This window comes from Budorcas taxicolor, chromosome 1, assembly GCF_023091745.1.
Source record: "Budorcas taxicolor isolate Tak-1 chromosome 1, Takin1.1, whole genome shotgun sequence".
In the NCBI taxonomy this organism is placed as follows: Eukaryota; Metazoa; Chordata; class Mammalia; order Artiodactyla; family Bovidae; genus Budorcas; species Budorcas taxicolor.
In genome coordinates, this window is record NC_068910.1 from 9,521,484 (window position 1) to 9,536,358 (window position 14,875).

The window sequence follows — 14,875 nt, forward strand, 5'->3', positions numbered from 1 at the left end:
TGTGAATAATGCTGCTAGGAACAGGGTCTACAAATATCTCTCCAAGACTCTGCTTTCAATTCTTTGGGGTAAATATCCAGAAGTAGAATTGCTGGATCATACGGTAATTCTATTTTTACTTTTTTGAGATACTGGTACACTGTTTTCCACAGTGGCTGTACAATTTAACATTCCCAATAATAGTGCACAAGGGTTCCAGAGTCTCTGCATCCTCCCTGACCCTTGGTATTTTGTTTTATTGATAGTAGACATTCATTCTATATTTTTTATTTGCATTTTCCTAATGATTAGTGATACTGAACATTTTTTTCATGGTTTTTTCAAATTATATATCTTCTTTGGAGAAATATATATTTAAGCACTTTATCTTTTTTCAGGGCATACAACAATGTCTTTTATTATATATGGGTTTTTTTAATTATTTTTGCAATATCTCCATACACAGGCAAAAAAAAAAAAAATTGTTTAGCATATTGGAACTTGCAAACTTGACCACTGCAGACAGAAGGCAAAATTATCCCTACAGCATGCTTAACCAGGAGGCCAGTTCATCTGCCAACCTTCAAGAACATGGAGATGAACGTGATAGACAGATTGCCACCATTTGAACCTTCATTCACCACCATTTGATAGCCCTTCTTCAGGCCCAGATCAGCAGCACATTTCTTGCCAACAATCATCAAATGCCCAAGAAGTCTTTCATCATCATCTGCTGCTGCAGAAATCTGGGATATATGTTTTTTGGGTATCACCAGAAAATGTGTAGGTGCTTGAGGGGAAATGTCATGGAAAGCAAGACACTGGCCATCCTCATAAATGATTTTGGCTGGGATTTCCTTGCGAATCATCTTCCTGAAGATGGTGTCGCTGCAGGCCAGGCGACCTGAGCCTTGGTGATCTCATCTGCCATCTCTGCCTCCCTCCCGAGTGCCCGGCTGGGGAGAAGGTTGGGAGGAGGCTTTGCTTATTCTTAAATTGGGTTGTTTTTTGTGTTATTGACTTGTAAGAGTTCTTTTATATATTTTGGATCCCAGACAACATCTGCAACTTCACAAGAAATCCTTGAGCCAGACTACGCACCTAAGCAGCTCCCCAAATCCTGTCTCACAAAGATCAAGAGAGTTAATGAATGCTGTTGTTGTTTTGGCTGCACTGTGCAGCATGCAGGATCCTAGGTAACCAACGATGGATCGAACTCAAACCCATGCACCCTTGCAACACGGAGCTGCAACCACTGGACTGCCAGGGAAGTCCCTATTGTTGTCGTTTTAAGCCACTAAGTTTTGGGGTAAGTTGTTACATTGCAAGAAAACTGATACACCCAGTCATTATATTTCTGCAGTCTTTTTCCTGCTCTGTGTTCTACTTCCTAATCCTTCTCAATTTGCTATCATACTAACCTTTCCAATACACCATTTTCATCATGCTGTTCCTTTATTTATTTAGGTTGGTGCAAAAGTAATTTTGGTTTTAGATTGTTGAACTCTGCCATTTGATACTGAAATACATTCTTATTTATTTATTTATTTTTGTTTTGGAATACATTCTTAATTGTGGTTATATTACACATCTTTAATGTACATTTGCTGCTTTATGTTTTTTGCTAACGAATTGTCACTTGCTGTTTACTTTATATGTATCCTAGACTATGCAAAAGATGTTAGACAAAAAGCAAATTCGAGTGATTTTCTTATACTAGTTCAAAATGGGTCATAAAGCAGCTAAGACAAGTCACAACACCAACACTGCATTTGGTCCAGGAACTGCTAAGGAACACACAGTGCAGTGGTGGTTCAAGAAGTTCTGCAAAGAAGATGAGAGCCTTGAAGATGAGGAGCACAGTGGGCAACCATCAGAAGTTGACAACGACCAACTGAGAGGATTTGAGCGCTCAGGAATGGATGCTTCTGAACTGTGGTGTTGGAGAAGGCTCTTGAGAATCTCTTGGACAGCAAAGAGATCAAGCCAGTCAATCCTAAAGGAAATCAGTCCTGAATATTCACTGGAAGGAGTGATGCTGAAACTGAAGCTCCAATACTTTGGCCACCTGATGTGAAGAACTGACTCATTGGAAAAGACCCTAATGCTGGGAAAGACTGAAGGCAGGAGGAGAAGGGGATGATAGAGGATAAGATGATTGGATAGCATCACCAACTCAACGGACATGAGTTTGAGCAAGCTCTGGGAGCTGGTGTTGGACAAGGAAGCCTGCCATGCTGCAGTCCATGGGGTCACAAAGAGTTGGACACAATTGAGCAACTGAACTGTACTGAACTGAATTGAGAGGATCATCAAAGCTGATCCTCTCACAACTACATGAGAATTTTCTCAAGAACTCAAGGTCTACCATCCTATAGCTGTTCGGCACTTGAAGCAAACTGGAAAGGTGAAAAAGCTCAATAAGCAGGTGTCTCATGAGCGGATCGCAAAAAAATAATAATAATCGTTGTGAAGTGTTGTCTTTTCTTATCCTATGCAACAACAGCAAACCATTTCTCGATTGGATTGCGACATGTGACAAAAAGTAGATAGCATACAACTGGTGATGACCAGCTCAGTGGCTAGACTGAGAAGTTCTAAAGCATTTCCCAAAGCCAACTTGCACCAAAGAAAGGGTGATGGTCACTGTTTGGTGGTCTGCTGCTGGTCTGATTCACTACAGCTTTCTGAATCCTGGCAAAATCATTATATATGAGAAGTATTCTCAGCAAATCAATGAGATGCACTGAAAACTGCAACACCTGCAGCCAGCACTGGTCAAAAGAAAGAGACCAATTCTCTGCAAGAATGCCTGACTGCACATTGCACAAACAAAACTTCAAAAGTTGAATGAACAGGGCTACAAACTTTGGCCTCATTGGCCATATTCATGTGACCTCTTGCCAAACGACTACCACTTCTTCAAGCAACTCAACAACTTTATGCAGGGAAAATGCTTTCACAATCAGCAGGATGCAGAAAATGCTTTTCAAGAGTTCATCGAATCCTGAAGCATAGATTTTTATGCTACAGGAATCAACAAACTTATTTCTCATTGGCAAAAATGCGTTGCTTGTAATGGTTCTGATTTTGATTAATAAAGATGTGTTTGAGCCTAACTATAATAATTTAAAATTCAGGGTCCGAAACCATAATTACTCTTGCACCAACCTAACAAATTTTTCATTCTTGATTTTGTGAGCGCTTTTGTTAGTCCTGCGCTCTAGGCAATGGAGGTGACATGCAAAGCTGAGGAGTTTATGGAACAGAACAGTAGACATGCCCAGAGGCTCCTACTACTTTACATCCAATATCCCTTACTTGGCCTTCAGATTCTCCATGGTCAGGCACAAACTCCTCAAGTTAGTAGAAGGAGAGAGAGATGAACCAAAAGTTCTGACTGATACCTTTTTTGTGATTTTGTATAAACTTATACCTGTCTCATCATGACATCCATCATTTAGGCCCAGCAAGAACATTAAAGTCCTCCATGACTGGTCTTCTTTTACAGCCTGGTTCCCACTGCCAAGCCTATATCCACCTTCACTCCTGCCTTCCCTCTGCCTGGAATATCTGGGTCTCCCTACTTCTCCAGTTAGAACTCAGCCAGCCCTTCCAGCCATAAAATCTTTCCAAGCTGAAGAGCTGCAGTTCCTGCCTTTCCAGACCGCTGTTAGTTGCCTTGGGTCTCTGAAAGTGTCTCTTGGCCAAGCTTTCACCAGAGCCCACCTGGCTCCCTGAGGTCAAAAGGACAGTAGTCAGCAATTTGTGGGTTTGGCTTAAATCAAAGGGAGACTTTCTGATTTTTAAAAATGCAGTGAGGGCTTCTCTGGTGGTCCAGTGGTTAAGAATCCACCTTGCAATGTAACAGATGACAGTTCGATCCCTGGTGAAGGAAGTTCCCACATGCCATGGAGCAATGAAGCCCTAGTGCCACAGCTACTGAGCCTGGGTGCTGCAACTAGTGAAGCCTGCATGCCTGAGAGTCTGTGCTCTGCAACAAGAGGAGCCTGTGCTATAAGAAGCCTGTGTACTGCAACCAGGGAGTAGCCCCCACTCGCTGCACCTAGAGAAACCCACACAAAATAACAAAGACTCGGCACAGTCAAAAGTAAAATTAAGTAATTGATTTTTAAAAGATAAAAGCTTAAAAAGATGCAGTGAGCATTTTCAGTCATTTACATTTCAGTACACAGATCATCTTTCCCTTCCTGGGAGTGACATCTGATGGGGAGGAAGGGCAAAGGATATGGAGATAGGAGCAACACTTGTATTAGGGAGCAATAGGATTTTGTTTTTCTTTAAAGAGAGGCCCCAGATAACTAGAACTAACAAGATCAAGAGTAGAAAGAGAGGCCAGACAATTCTCCCCTACATCAGTGTTGCTTAGAACGACTACTATTGGGGAAGCCCTAACACACATGGCATTTACCAACTACCGAATAAACATCTGATTTCATGTTTCACAGTGCCCAAACCAGCCCGATGGCTTTAATCCTAGTCTTGTGATGAAATGACCCCAGATCTTCTAGATGAAAGGTAGCAAAGAGCCTGCTGCCCAAACTTACTCAGAGAACATTACCAAAGCAATTTGCTTTGGTGGAGGAAACCCAATTCAACAATCCAAGAATTCCTCTACACAGGGGAAGTCCCACTCTGCAAGACTCCTGTCTGCTCCCCACAGGCTCACCCTGGCCATGAACTGTCAATTTGCTACAAGTGTATGCAGAGATAAGGTCAGAAAACTAGGATGAAGCTTTGAATGCTAAGTCATAGGGTATGGACTTTGGTCTCCAGCAAGGCCTTGCTGTAAGTGCTGCAGGGGAAAGAGTTGATGTGCAATGTGAGGCTAACCAGGGAACAAGCCTTGACGAGTTTCCACCTTCCCAGAGCCTCAATGTGACCATGGCTTCCACACCAAGTTGTGAGGATCAGCCTGGCCCTGGGCAAAGCTGATCACTTGATTTCCTTGGAAGGGACTCAGTCACTGAGGTCACTGTTGCTTCCCACAGGAGACGGCTGAGGTTAACATGGGGCGACAGACTGAAGATGGTTAAGAAAGGTGCAAAAGAGACAGTGCCAGAGCACTTTGGCTCCAGAGAAATGTGTCAAAAGACATATCGAGAGTAACCTGCTTTTAGCTCTCTTCCAGAAGAAGGATTTACAGATGACCTGTTTCAACCTTGCTGATGTTAGGGTTTGCAGAAGTTAGAACTTTGAGCAGGTGCTTTTTCTTTACCATCCCCAAAGTAGGGGCGCCAGATGAGAAAAGGTTGCCGGACAGAGAACTTTTTTAAAATCAAGAGTCTTCGGTGGGCGATTAGAGGCTTCTCACTCTGCGCCGTCTAACTCCTTGGGGCGCAGGAACAGTTTCCTCCACACCCGAAAGGGTCGAGAGGGAGATTCCCCGGATTTCTCACGGAAGCTCCCCAGGGCCCCACTTCTGTCCCGGACCAAACGTCGCGAGAGACCCTGCTTTCCGCGCCCTGCTCGGTAGGGCCTCCTCCCTCCATCCAGCCCGCGCGCCCCAGCCTCCTCGCACCTTGACGGTGTCCAGCGGGTGTCCCACGAACACCAGGCACATGCCTCCAAAGCCGCCGGCCAGCAGGTTCTTGAGCGGGCTAATGGGCTTCACCTCGTCTGCCATGGTCAGTCCGTCCGTCACAGTGCCTGTGGTTTCCCGGCCGGCTCCGCTCCACTGCTCCAGCCGCGACGCCGGCGCCGCCGACCTTTCACCCACTTTCGGGTGGGCGGGGCCTCAGCCCGGGGCAGGTCGGGAGGAGGGCCTAGACGGCCTGCCGGCCCCGGCTTCCGCTAGCGGCGCTGCTTCCGGCCATAGCTCCTCCTCGATGGGCGTGGCTTGCGGGAGAGGGGCTGGCTCCTACGCCTTCTGGGCGGTGTTTTGGAGTGGTGGGTGGTGGGGATGCACTGCAGTTCGGTTCAGTTCAGTCGCTCAGTCGTGTCCGATTCTTTGCGACCCCATGAATCGCAGCACGCCAGGTCTCCCTGTCCATCACCAACTCCTGGAGTTCACTCAGGCTCATGTTCATCGAGTCGGTGATGCCATCCAGCCATCTCATCCTATGTCGTCCCCTTCGCCCCTGCCCCCAATCCCTCCCAGCATCAGAGTCTTTTCCAATGAGTCAACTCTTCGCCTGAGGTGGCCAAAGTATTGGAGCTTCAGCATCAGTCCTTCCAATGAATACCCAGGACTGATCTCCTTTAGGATGGACTGGTTGGACCTCCTTGCAGTCCAAGGGACTCTGAAGAGTCTTCTCCAACACCACAGTTCAAAAGCATTAATTCTTCGGCGCTCAGCTTTCTTCACAGTCCAACTCTCACATCTCCTCCAGAGACTCTTCCTGAACTCACCCGTTTCCTCCCTTAAGTTCCCGGTCCTCTATCAACTCTGCTGAAGGCGACTGCTCTCTGCTGTGTGACAAAGCACCCTTTCAGGAGCTGAAGGCACAGCACACGGGTCTTTGTTCACTAGCAAAGTTAGTGAAAAATGCGTAGTGTATCAAGTGGTGAGAACTACTATGAAGAAAAATAAATCTGGAGAGAGGATAAGGATTAGTACTGGGGGCGATGGGATGGGGGGGCAAGTAACCTGCAGTTTTAATTAGGTGAGTAAAGGACATTTTCACGGAGAAGGTGAGTGGATTCAAGACCTGAGAAATTGAGGAGGTGAGTTCTGTCCATATTTATAGGGGGGAGTGGGCTGGGCAGTGCGGGGAGGGAGGGATCTTCCAGGCAGAAGACTGCAAACTCCCTGAGATGGACTGTGTCTGGACTGTTTGAGGGACTACTGAGGCCGACATGGTGCCAATGGTGACATATCAAGTGGGGCTTTGTGTGCCACTGTAAGGACATCAGCCTCTCCTTTAAGAAGATAGGAGCCATTCTGGGGTTCTGAGCAGAGGAGTGACATAGTCTGAGTTGTGAATTAACAGAATCCCTCTTACTGCCAGTTGAGAATAGAGTAAGAAGCAGAGAGATTTGAGGAGGCTAAAGGTCATAGTTAGAGATGCTAGATTGGATTGGATCAGAGAACAGCAGCGGAGAAGGCAATAGCACCCCACTCCAGTACTCTTGCCTGGAAAATCCCATGGATGGAGGAGCCTGGTAGGCTGCAGTCCGTGGGGTCGCAAAGAATCAGACACGACTGAGTGACGTCACTTTCACTTTTCACTTTTATGCATTGGAGAAGGAAATGGCAACCCACTCCAGTGTTCTTGCCTGGAGAATCCCAGGGACGGGGGAGCCTGGTGGGGTGCCATCTATGGGGTCGTACAGAGTCGGACACGACTGAAGCGACTTAGCAGCAGAGAACAGCAGAGGAGGTGATGAGATGTGTTTGGATTCTGAATATATTCTGAAAGAAGAACCTAAAGGAATTGTTAATGAATATAACAATTAGGAGTTAAGTGAAGCCGCTCAGTCGTGTCCAACTCTTTGTGACCCCATGGACTGTAGCCTACCACGCTCCTCCATCCATGGCATTTTCCAGGCAAGGGTACTGGAGTGGGTTGCCATAAAGGTGATGTTTATGTTTTTGACATATTCACTCTCGGTGCACGGTATTCAGGTATCCACTATATAACTTGTCATTTCTGTATGTTTGAAATTTGTCAAATGAAAAATTTGTAAACAATAAGCATACCCCTACTCTGTAGCAGGAACCTCACTGCCCAGGTAACCTGATAGCAATCCTCCTCTGCAGGCACTCCCAAGCTAGAACGAAGCCTGGAATGGGGAGGATGGACCATGTACACTACGGGTGGAAAGATTAGTGACAGGAACAAAATTTGGATCAGGAAGTGATGGAGCCTGACTGGGGCAGAAGACCTGTAAAGGGAGTGGAAGTCAAGGAGGCTGGGGCAAGGCTCAAAAGTCTGTTTACGCTATGCTATAAGCTTTTTCTAGCATGGAACCATGGAACAGTTTTAAGCACAGCAGTGACATGATCAGATTTGTTTAGAAAATCTATCTGGGATGGATGAATTTGTGTTGGGAGAGAATGGAAGCAAGGAGAACAGTTAAAGAGAAAATTACAGTGGTCCAGGCAAGAGGTAGTGAAGGCATTAATTGAACAGGATGTTCATCACTGGATTGGCCTTATTGGAATGTCCAAGATTCAGGGTTTGGTAATAGGACCACGTTTATTTCACTTGTGACTTCTAACACTCCGGATGCAGAAGAGGAGCTAACTTAGAGTCAATCTGCATCAGAGCAGCTTCAGGAAGAGGTGCTGTTTGTTATAGAACAGTCCTCCTGATAAACTCTCCTGGTAGACCCTCTTGGTAAACCTTGACAGACCTGAACATGGACTTCACTCAAGCCCGCCAAGTTCTATTAAATCTTCATAGGGTAACTGATGATCCCCCAAACAAATGGTCTTCCTGTTTCCTCATCTGATAAGCCTTTACACACTGTTAGAAAACTTACCTGAAATTTAACCTGATTGTCATTCATTGCATCAGAATAGAAGTGGTTCAGGGCAGACAAGGCTTTTCATATTTCATGCTAGCTTACTGCTTCAACCGTGTTTTACCCTAGACTGTATCTTCCTCTCTGAGCAAACTTAGCTTCTACTGGTTTACCACACAGCCAGCCCTGTTACTTAACTGACCCCACCCTCTACTGCCCAGTAGCCAGGCCTTTACATATCCTGTCCCCTTCAGCTCGACTCCCCACTCCAGGTAACATACTGATGCAGGAGATCGATACCAAGTTGCCCATATGCTAGACATCATCCAACCAATGGTTCTTAGCCATCTGGGAGGTGGAGAATTCCTGGCACCCTCTCCCCAGAAAAATGTACACATGCGTATGCACCTCCAGGTTTGCTATCAGTTCCACAAGCTTCATGTCGGGTGGCATCACTGACTAGATGGACATGCGTTTGAGCAAGCTCCAGCGGTTAGTGATGGCCTGGGAAGCCTGGTGTGCTGCAGTCCATGGGGTTGCAAAGAGTCGGGCACGACCGAGCGACTGAACTGAACTGAACCACAAGCTTCACAAGGAATGTGAAGCTATCTTTGTGAGGCAAGAGGGCCCCACCCAGGGTAGATACCGCAAGATGAAAATAGGTGGACAATTGAGGGAGGAGGCTGGGCTCTGCCCAAAGAGGAGAGACCAACTTGTTTCTCATTTTTGAAGTAAGGTGACCTCCCTGACTACACATGCACAGAAAGGCTCCTTGGAGGTCAGAAGGGGTAGTGACGCTAGGTGATGCCAACTACCTCTGCGCCTCTAAAGTAGAATCTGCCTTGGCTGAGACGTGTGTGCACACACAAGAGGATCCTAAGATACACCAATTATGGACTCTGAGCCAGGGAAATCAAAACGGTTGGCCAAAGGAAACCCAGAAACAAACGCTCCATATAAGTGATCATACTACCAAGAGGGCATCACTCTGGGACTCTGAGTCCACCCATGTGTCTATCCATATGTACTCTTTTTTTCCTCCTAATAAACACGACTTCTTTCACTACTTTCCGTCTTTATGGCAGTTCCTTTTCTGCAAAGCCGAAGAGCCAGGGCCTTGTCACTGACCACTGGTCTGGCAGCTAGGATTGGGTGCCCTCACTGCCTCTCCCCAACCTCAATGTCCGGCCAGGGAACAAGGCCCAACTTCAAGCTGCTGCAGGCCGAGGCCATCTGAGATCACTTGGACCTCTCTTGAGAAGCCTTCTTCCTAGACTTTGGGAATCAAACATGAATGAGGGGGTCCTTTCCTTAGGTCATACCTTTCCCAAGACTGTCCACACCCTGTGACTGAGCAAGGGAGCGATTTAATGCTTGACCACTCTGGCGTGGTATCAGATACTCTGACAGGGAGTATTCACACTCCAGTGCTCTCTGCTGGGTTGGCTTCATTGGGCCTGCATCACAGTTTATCTGCCGCCTCTGCCTAATTTTGCTTCCTGCCCCCTTCCTTTACATACGCTGGTCCCTAATATGTATCTTGCTCCCCAAGCTCCATCTCAGTACTTGCTTCCAAAGAGTCCAACCTGCAACAGTATTCAACATCATTCCTTACCAAAAATGAGATAAAACCAAAAGGAAAAGAACATAAAACTGTAAACTTAATATTTGAAGCAAACTCCCTTGTGATAAAGAGTAACTTCTTTTTTTTTAAAGCAAACTAGTAACTACCATATTTTTTCTCAGCAAAACAATTTAATGGTGAACTATTAGAAGCTATCCTATTAATGATAGGAGAAAAAAATAGAGATTTTTTTAAAATCATGATTACTGCTTAACATTTTACTGGACTTAGTGAAAGTGAAAGTGAAGTCGCTCAGTGTCTGACTCTTTGCGACCCCATGGACTGTAGCCTACCAGGCTCCTCCCTCCATGGGATTGTCCAGGCAAGAGTACTGGAGTGGGTTGCAGTTTCCTTCTCCAGGGGATCTTCCCAACCCAGGGCTCGAACCGGGGTCTAGCCTACCAGGCTCCTCCCTCCATGGGATTGTCCAGGCAAGAGTACTGGAGTGGGTTGCAGTTTCCTTCTCCAGGGGATCTTCCCAACCCAGGGCTCGAACCGGGGTCTCCCGCATTCCAGGCAGACGCTTTAACCTCTGAGCCACCAGGGAAGCCAGCTAATGCAAAAATATCAATAGGGAGGGAGGGAGGGAAGAAACAGCAAACTAAGGAAGAAGTGAAAGAAAGTGAAAGTTGCTCAGTTGTGTCTGACTCTGTGACCACCATGGACTATTCAGTTCAGGGAATTCTTCAGCCCAGAATACTGGAGTGAGTAGCCTTTCCCTTCTCCAGGGGATCTTCCCAACCCAGGGATCAAACCCAGGTCTCCCACATTGCAGATGTTTTCTTTATCAGCTGAGCCACCAGGGAAGCCTGTAAGGAAGAAAGAAAGAAGAGTGCGGGGCGGGGGTTGGGGTGGGGGTGGGGGAGGTGGAGAAGAGGGAGAAAAGAAAGGAAGGAAAGTAATAAAAAATTTAAATATTAAAAAGTAAGAGTGCTTGGAACTTCCCTGGCAGTCCAGTGGTTAAGACTCTGTTTTTCCACCACAGTGGGTGTGGGTCTGATCTCTGGTCAAACCAAAAAAAAAAAAAGAGTCCAAAATATTCCTATTTTCAAGTGATTCAAATGCTTACTTTGAAAATTCAAGAGAATCAGTTGAAAACTAATGAGCAAATTTAAGTAAGGAGACAGATACAAGAACAGTATCAGAAAGCAATCACTTTTTGATCAGTTCAGTTGTCACTCAGTCGTGTCTGACTCTATGTGACCCCATGAACTGCAGCACGCCAGGCCTCCCTGTCCATCACCAACTCCCGGAGTCCACCCAAACCCATGTTCATTGAGTCGGTGATGCCATCTAACCATCTCATCCTCTGTCGTCCCCTTCTCCTCCTGCCCTCAATCTTTCCCAGCATGAGAGTCTTTTCAAATGAGTCAGGTCTTCGCAACAGGTGGCCAAAGTATTTGAGTTTCTGCTTTAACATCATTCCTACCAATGAACACCCAGGACTGATCTCCTTTAGGATGGACTTGTTGGATCTCCTTGCAGTCCAAGGGACTCTCAAGAGTCTTCTCCAACACCACAGTTCAAAAGCATCAATTCTTTGGCACTCAGCTTTCTTTATAGTCCAGCTCTCACATCCATACATGGCCACTGGAAAAACCATAGCCTTGACTAGACTGACCTTTGTTGACAATGTTAACAATAACAGATCACAAACAGTAAGAATCAATCCTATTCAGAATAACAGCAAAACCCACAATGTATGCAGGACTAAACCAAAGATTCGTGTGAATAAAGCTATATAAATTCAAATACACAAAAGGCAAACAAAAGAAGTATAAAGAAACAGTATATTCCTTGGATGCAAAGACTCAATAATGAGGCTATCAGTGCTACCCTTTAATTTATTCTTAGAAATTCAATGCTCTCCAGTGGATTTTCAAAAATGAAAACATGTCAACCCGAATCTAAGATTTATACAGAAGAAAAATTGTATGATATTGGTGAAGAAATACGAGTCTTCTAGATGAGGCCCCAGACTTCAAGGAGCTAAGACCAATCATTCCCACTACAGGGAATGATTCTGTGACACAGAAACTGAGAGACATTGTATTTTGTTTACATATCTTATATGCAAATTTATTTTGAAGACAGAATACTACACATATCATTTCATATCCTATTTTTATCACTTAAGAGTATATTACAGGACTTCCCTGCTGGTAGAGTGGCTAAGAATCTGCTTGCCAATGTAGGGGACACAGATTCCATCCTGGTCCGGGAAGATTCCACATGCTGCGAGCAACTAAGCCTGTAAGCTGTAACTACTGAAGCCCATGCACCTAGACTTTTGCTCCACAAGAAAAGCCACCGCAAAGAGAAACCCGAGCACCAAAATGAGTAGTTCCTTCTTGCAACTAGAGAAAGCCCAAGCACAGCAATGAAGGCCCAGTGCCACCAAAAATTTAAAAAAAGAAAAATTTTTTGAAGAGTATATCCCAGACACCCAAGCACAGCCAAAAATAAAACTAAACTTAAAAAAAAAGAAAGGTATTCAGTTCAGTTGCTCAGTCATGTCTGACTCTTTGCGACCCCATGAATTGCAGCACGCCAGGCCTCCCTGTCCATCACCAACTCCCGGAGTTCACCCGCCCCCCCCAAAAAAAATTGGTATTAGCAACAGCTTAATAAACATCTATTTAACAGAGTAATGTTGAAAACAAGGATGGATATGTCACCCTAAGAAACTCATCTTGGGCCTTTCTTGGTAGACCAGTGGCTAAGACTGTTCTCCCAATCCAGGGGGCCCAGGTTCAATTCTTGGTCAGGGAACTATATCCCACATGCTGCAACTAAAGATCCCGTGTGCTGCAACTAAGACCCAGGGCAGTCAAATAAATATTTTTAAAAAGGAAAAGAAACTCACCTTCAGCAGGAGAGAGACAGGAAAACAAATAAGGATAGTACCTGGGATTCCAATATATTGTACATTTGTATGCCTGATATGTGAATGTCCTCATTCACTATTTTGCAAATGCAATAATTATACAGAAAAACTGATTGGTCCCTTTTATTAACTGGGGAGGATTTATTACCAGTAACCCAGAACGAATGCACCTAATTGAAGAGATTTCATTAGCAGAAAATATAGTTTGGTTCCTTCACTAGGGTCATGATATAAAGAAAGGGCTATGTTTTAACAAATAAGTACATGGAACTACAGGCTTCCCTGGTGGCTCAGACGGTAAAGAGTGTGCCTGCAATGCAGGAGACCTGGGTTAGATCTTTAGCTGGGGAAGATTCCTCCCAGTGTTCTTCCCTGGAGAATATTCTTGTCCATGGGGTTGCAAAGAGTGGTACACCACTGAGCAACTTATAGACAAGAGTTTTACGTTGCTAATATATAAAATTCACAGCCTTACAACATGTCACTCACTCATTATTATTAGTTTTCACTCCAAATTAAGGTGGGGGGGGTGGTTTTCCAGTATTCATGTACCTTGATTTGGGTACATGCTCCTAATTAAACACGAAGCTGAAAATCATGTATACAAATACATGCAAGAACTGAAGAGAGTCCGTTACACACCAATATCCTGAATATTAGCACATACACGACTCATGCATGGGTGGAAATGGTTTGGGTTATCTACGGACTTGCACAGCGAGGAAGCTCCCTAACATCACTGGCTTCACTCCGGCTTTTCCACGTTGTGCAGCAGCAACTTAAGTGAGGCTTCATGTCTGTGTATCCACAACACTCGACAAAGGCCCCAGAAGGTACTGAAAGTCATAATGGCACTTCCTATATACTGTGTGAATAAACTGTGCTGCAAGGTAGTTCAGATTCAATCTCGGGTGATTGGGAAGCCAAAGAAATTAGGCAGCGAACTAGGCCACGGAGAGGGAAGCGGAAGCCTGGCGTGGTTCTTCGAATCGGCCTAGGTAGAAATCCCCGGCCCGGCTTGCTGACACGAAGACCCAGTTCTCCTTCGATCAAACAGCGGCCATGAAACATCAATCCTTCATCCACTCCACGAACGACTGGAGGTCTTCTCCGCTCCGGAGACCGAGTACAGTGAAGTGAGGAGAGTCCCTCAAAAAAAACAACAAAAACCCTGGTTGAAAGGATCCGGGCCGGGGGCTCTGGTAGGCGAAAGCCCGCAGCGATGCCGTGACCGCTCTCCAAGAAGCCTCTTCTTTGCTAGCCGTCGGCGCCAGCCGTGCGGCGGGCGTACTCTGGTCGCTGCGCTGGGCTGGAGTGAAGTGTCCGCAGAGAGGCGTTATTACCCAGTGCCTGTCGCGACCCCGGCGACCGCGGGGCGACCCCGGGCGGGAAGTGACGCAACCGCTCCGAGCACTTCCGGAGCTGCGGCGACGGCTCCGCCGGAGGAAGCAGCGCGGGCCTTGACCAGCGTTGGCCCGCCGCCTCCGCCGCCGCCGTGCCTGGGTCCGGTTCTTCTGGCCTGGCCCGACCCGGTCTGGCCCGCCCGGGCTCAGCGGCCGCGGGGCCGCGGCTGCCGGTAAGTGCGCGGCGCGAGTCGCGGCCTTGTTTACCCCGGCGGGCCGGGGGAGGGGGTGGGCTCTCCGCGCGCCTCCCTAGCCCGGCCGGGGCTCCGCCTTCGTCGCTGCCCGCGAGGTCCCGGCGCCCCCGGCATCTCGTACTGGGTCTCAGGGCCCTCCGCGATCCCGCTGATGAGCTGCCAGCGGCCGAGGCCAGGGCGCACCGGCGCCTGATGTCTCTCGGTCTTTCCGCCTCCCGCCGCCTGCAGTTCGCCGAGAGGTCGCAGGCCAGGGCCTCTGACCGGCTGGTGCCTGGCGCATCTAGGCCCTCCCCGCCGGGCGTGCCGGAGAAACGCGGCGCCTCCCGGGGGTCCCCACCCGGGTCATCGTCGGGAGCTC

At 47.0% G+C, this 14,875-nt stretch overlaps 2 protein-coding genes across 4 annotated transcripts in view; one reads left to right on the forward strand and one right to left on the reverse strand.

Moving 5' to 3' along the window:
• Positions 1-5,702, reverse strand: part of SLC25A20 (solute carrier family 25 member 20) — a 37,193-nt gene extending 31,491 nt beyond the window's left edge. For both annotated transcript variants that reach the window (XR_008199142.1, XM_052637760.1), the window contains exon 1: positions 5,522-5,702. Coding sequence is in view for 1 of the 2 variants with exons in the window: in XM_052637760.1 (XP_052493720.1) it covers positions 5,522-5,626 (105 nt within the window). In the remaining variant the exon portion in view is untranslated. The remainder of the gene's footprint in view (positions 1-5,521) is intronic.
• An 8,637-nt stretch (positions 5,703-14,339) lies between these two features.
• The window catches only part of ARIH2 (ariadne RBR E3 ubiquitin protein ligase 2), a 36,790-nt gene continuing 36,254 nt past the window's right edge, over positions 14,340-14,875 (forward strand). For both annotated transcript variants that reach the window (XM_052646885.1, XM_052646880.1), the window contains exon 1: positions 14,340-14,496. The gene's annotated coding sequence lies outside the window, so the exon portion shown is untranslated. The remainder of the gene's footprint in view (positions 14,497-14,875) is intronic.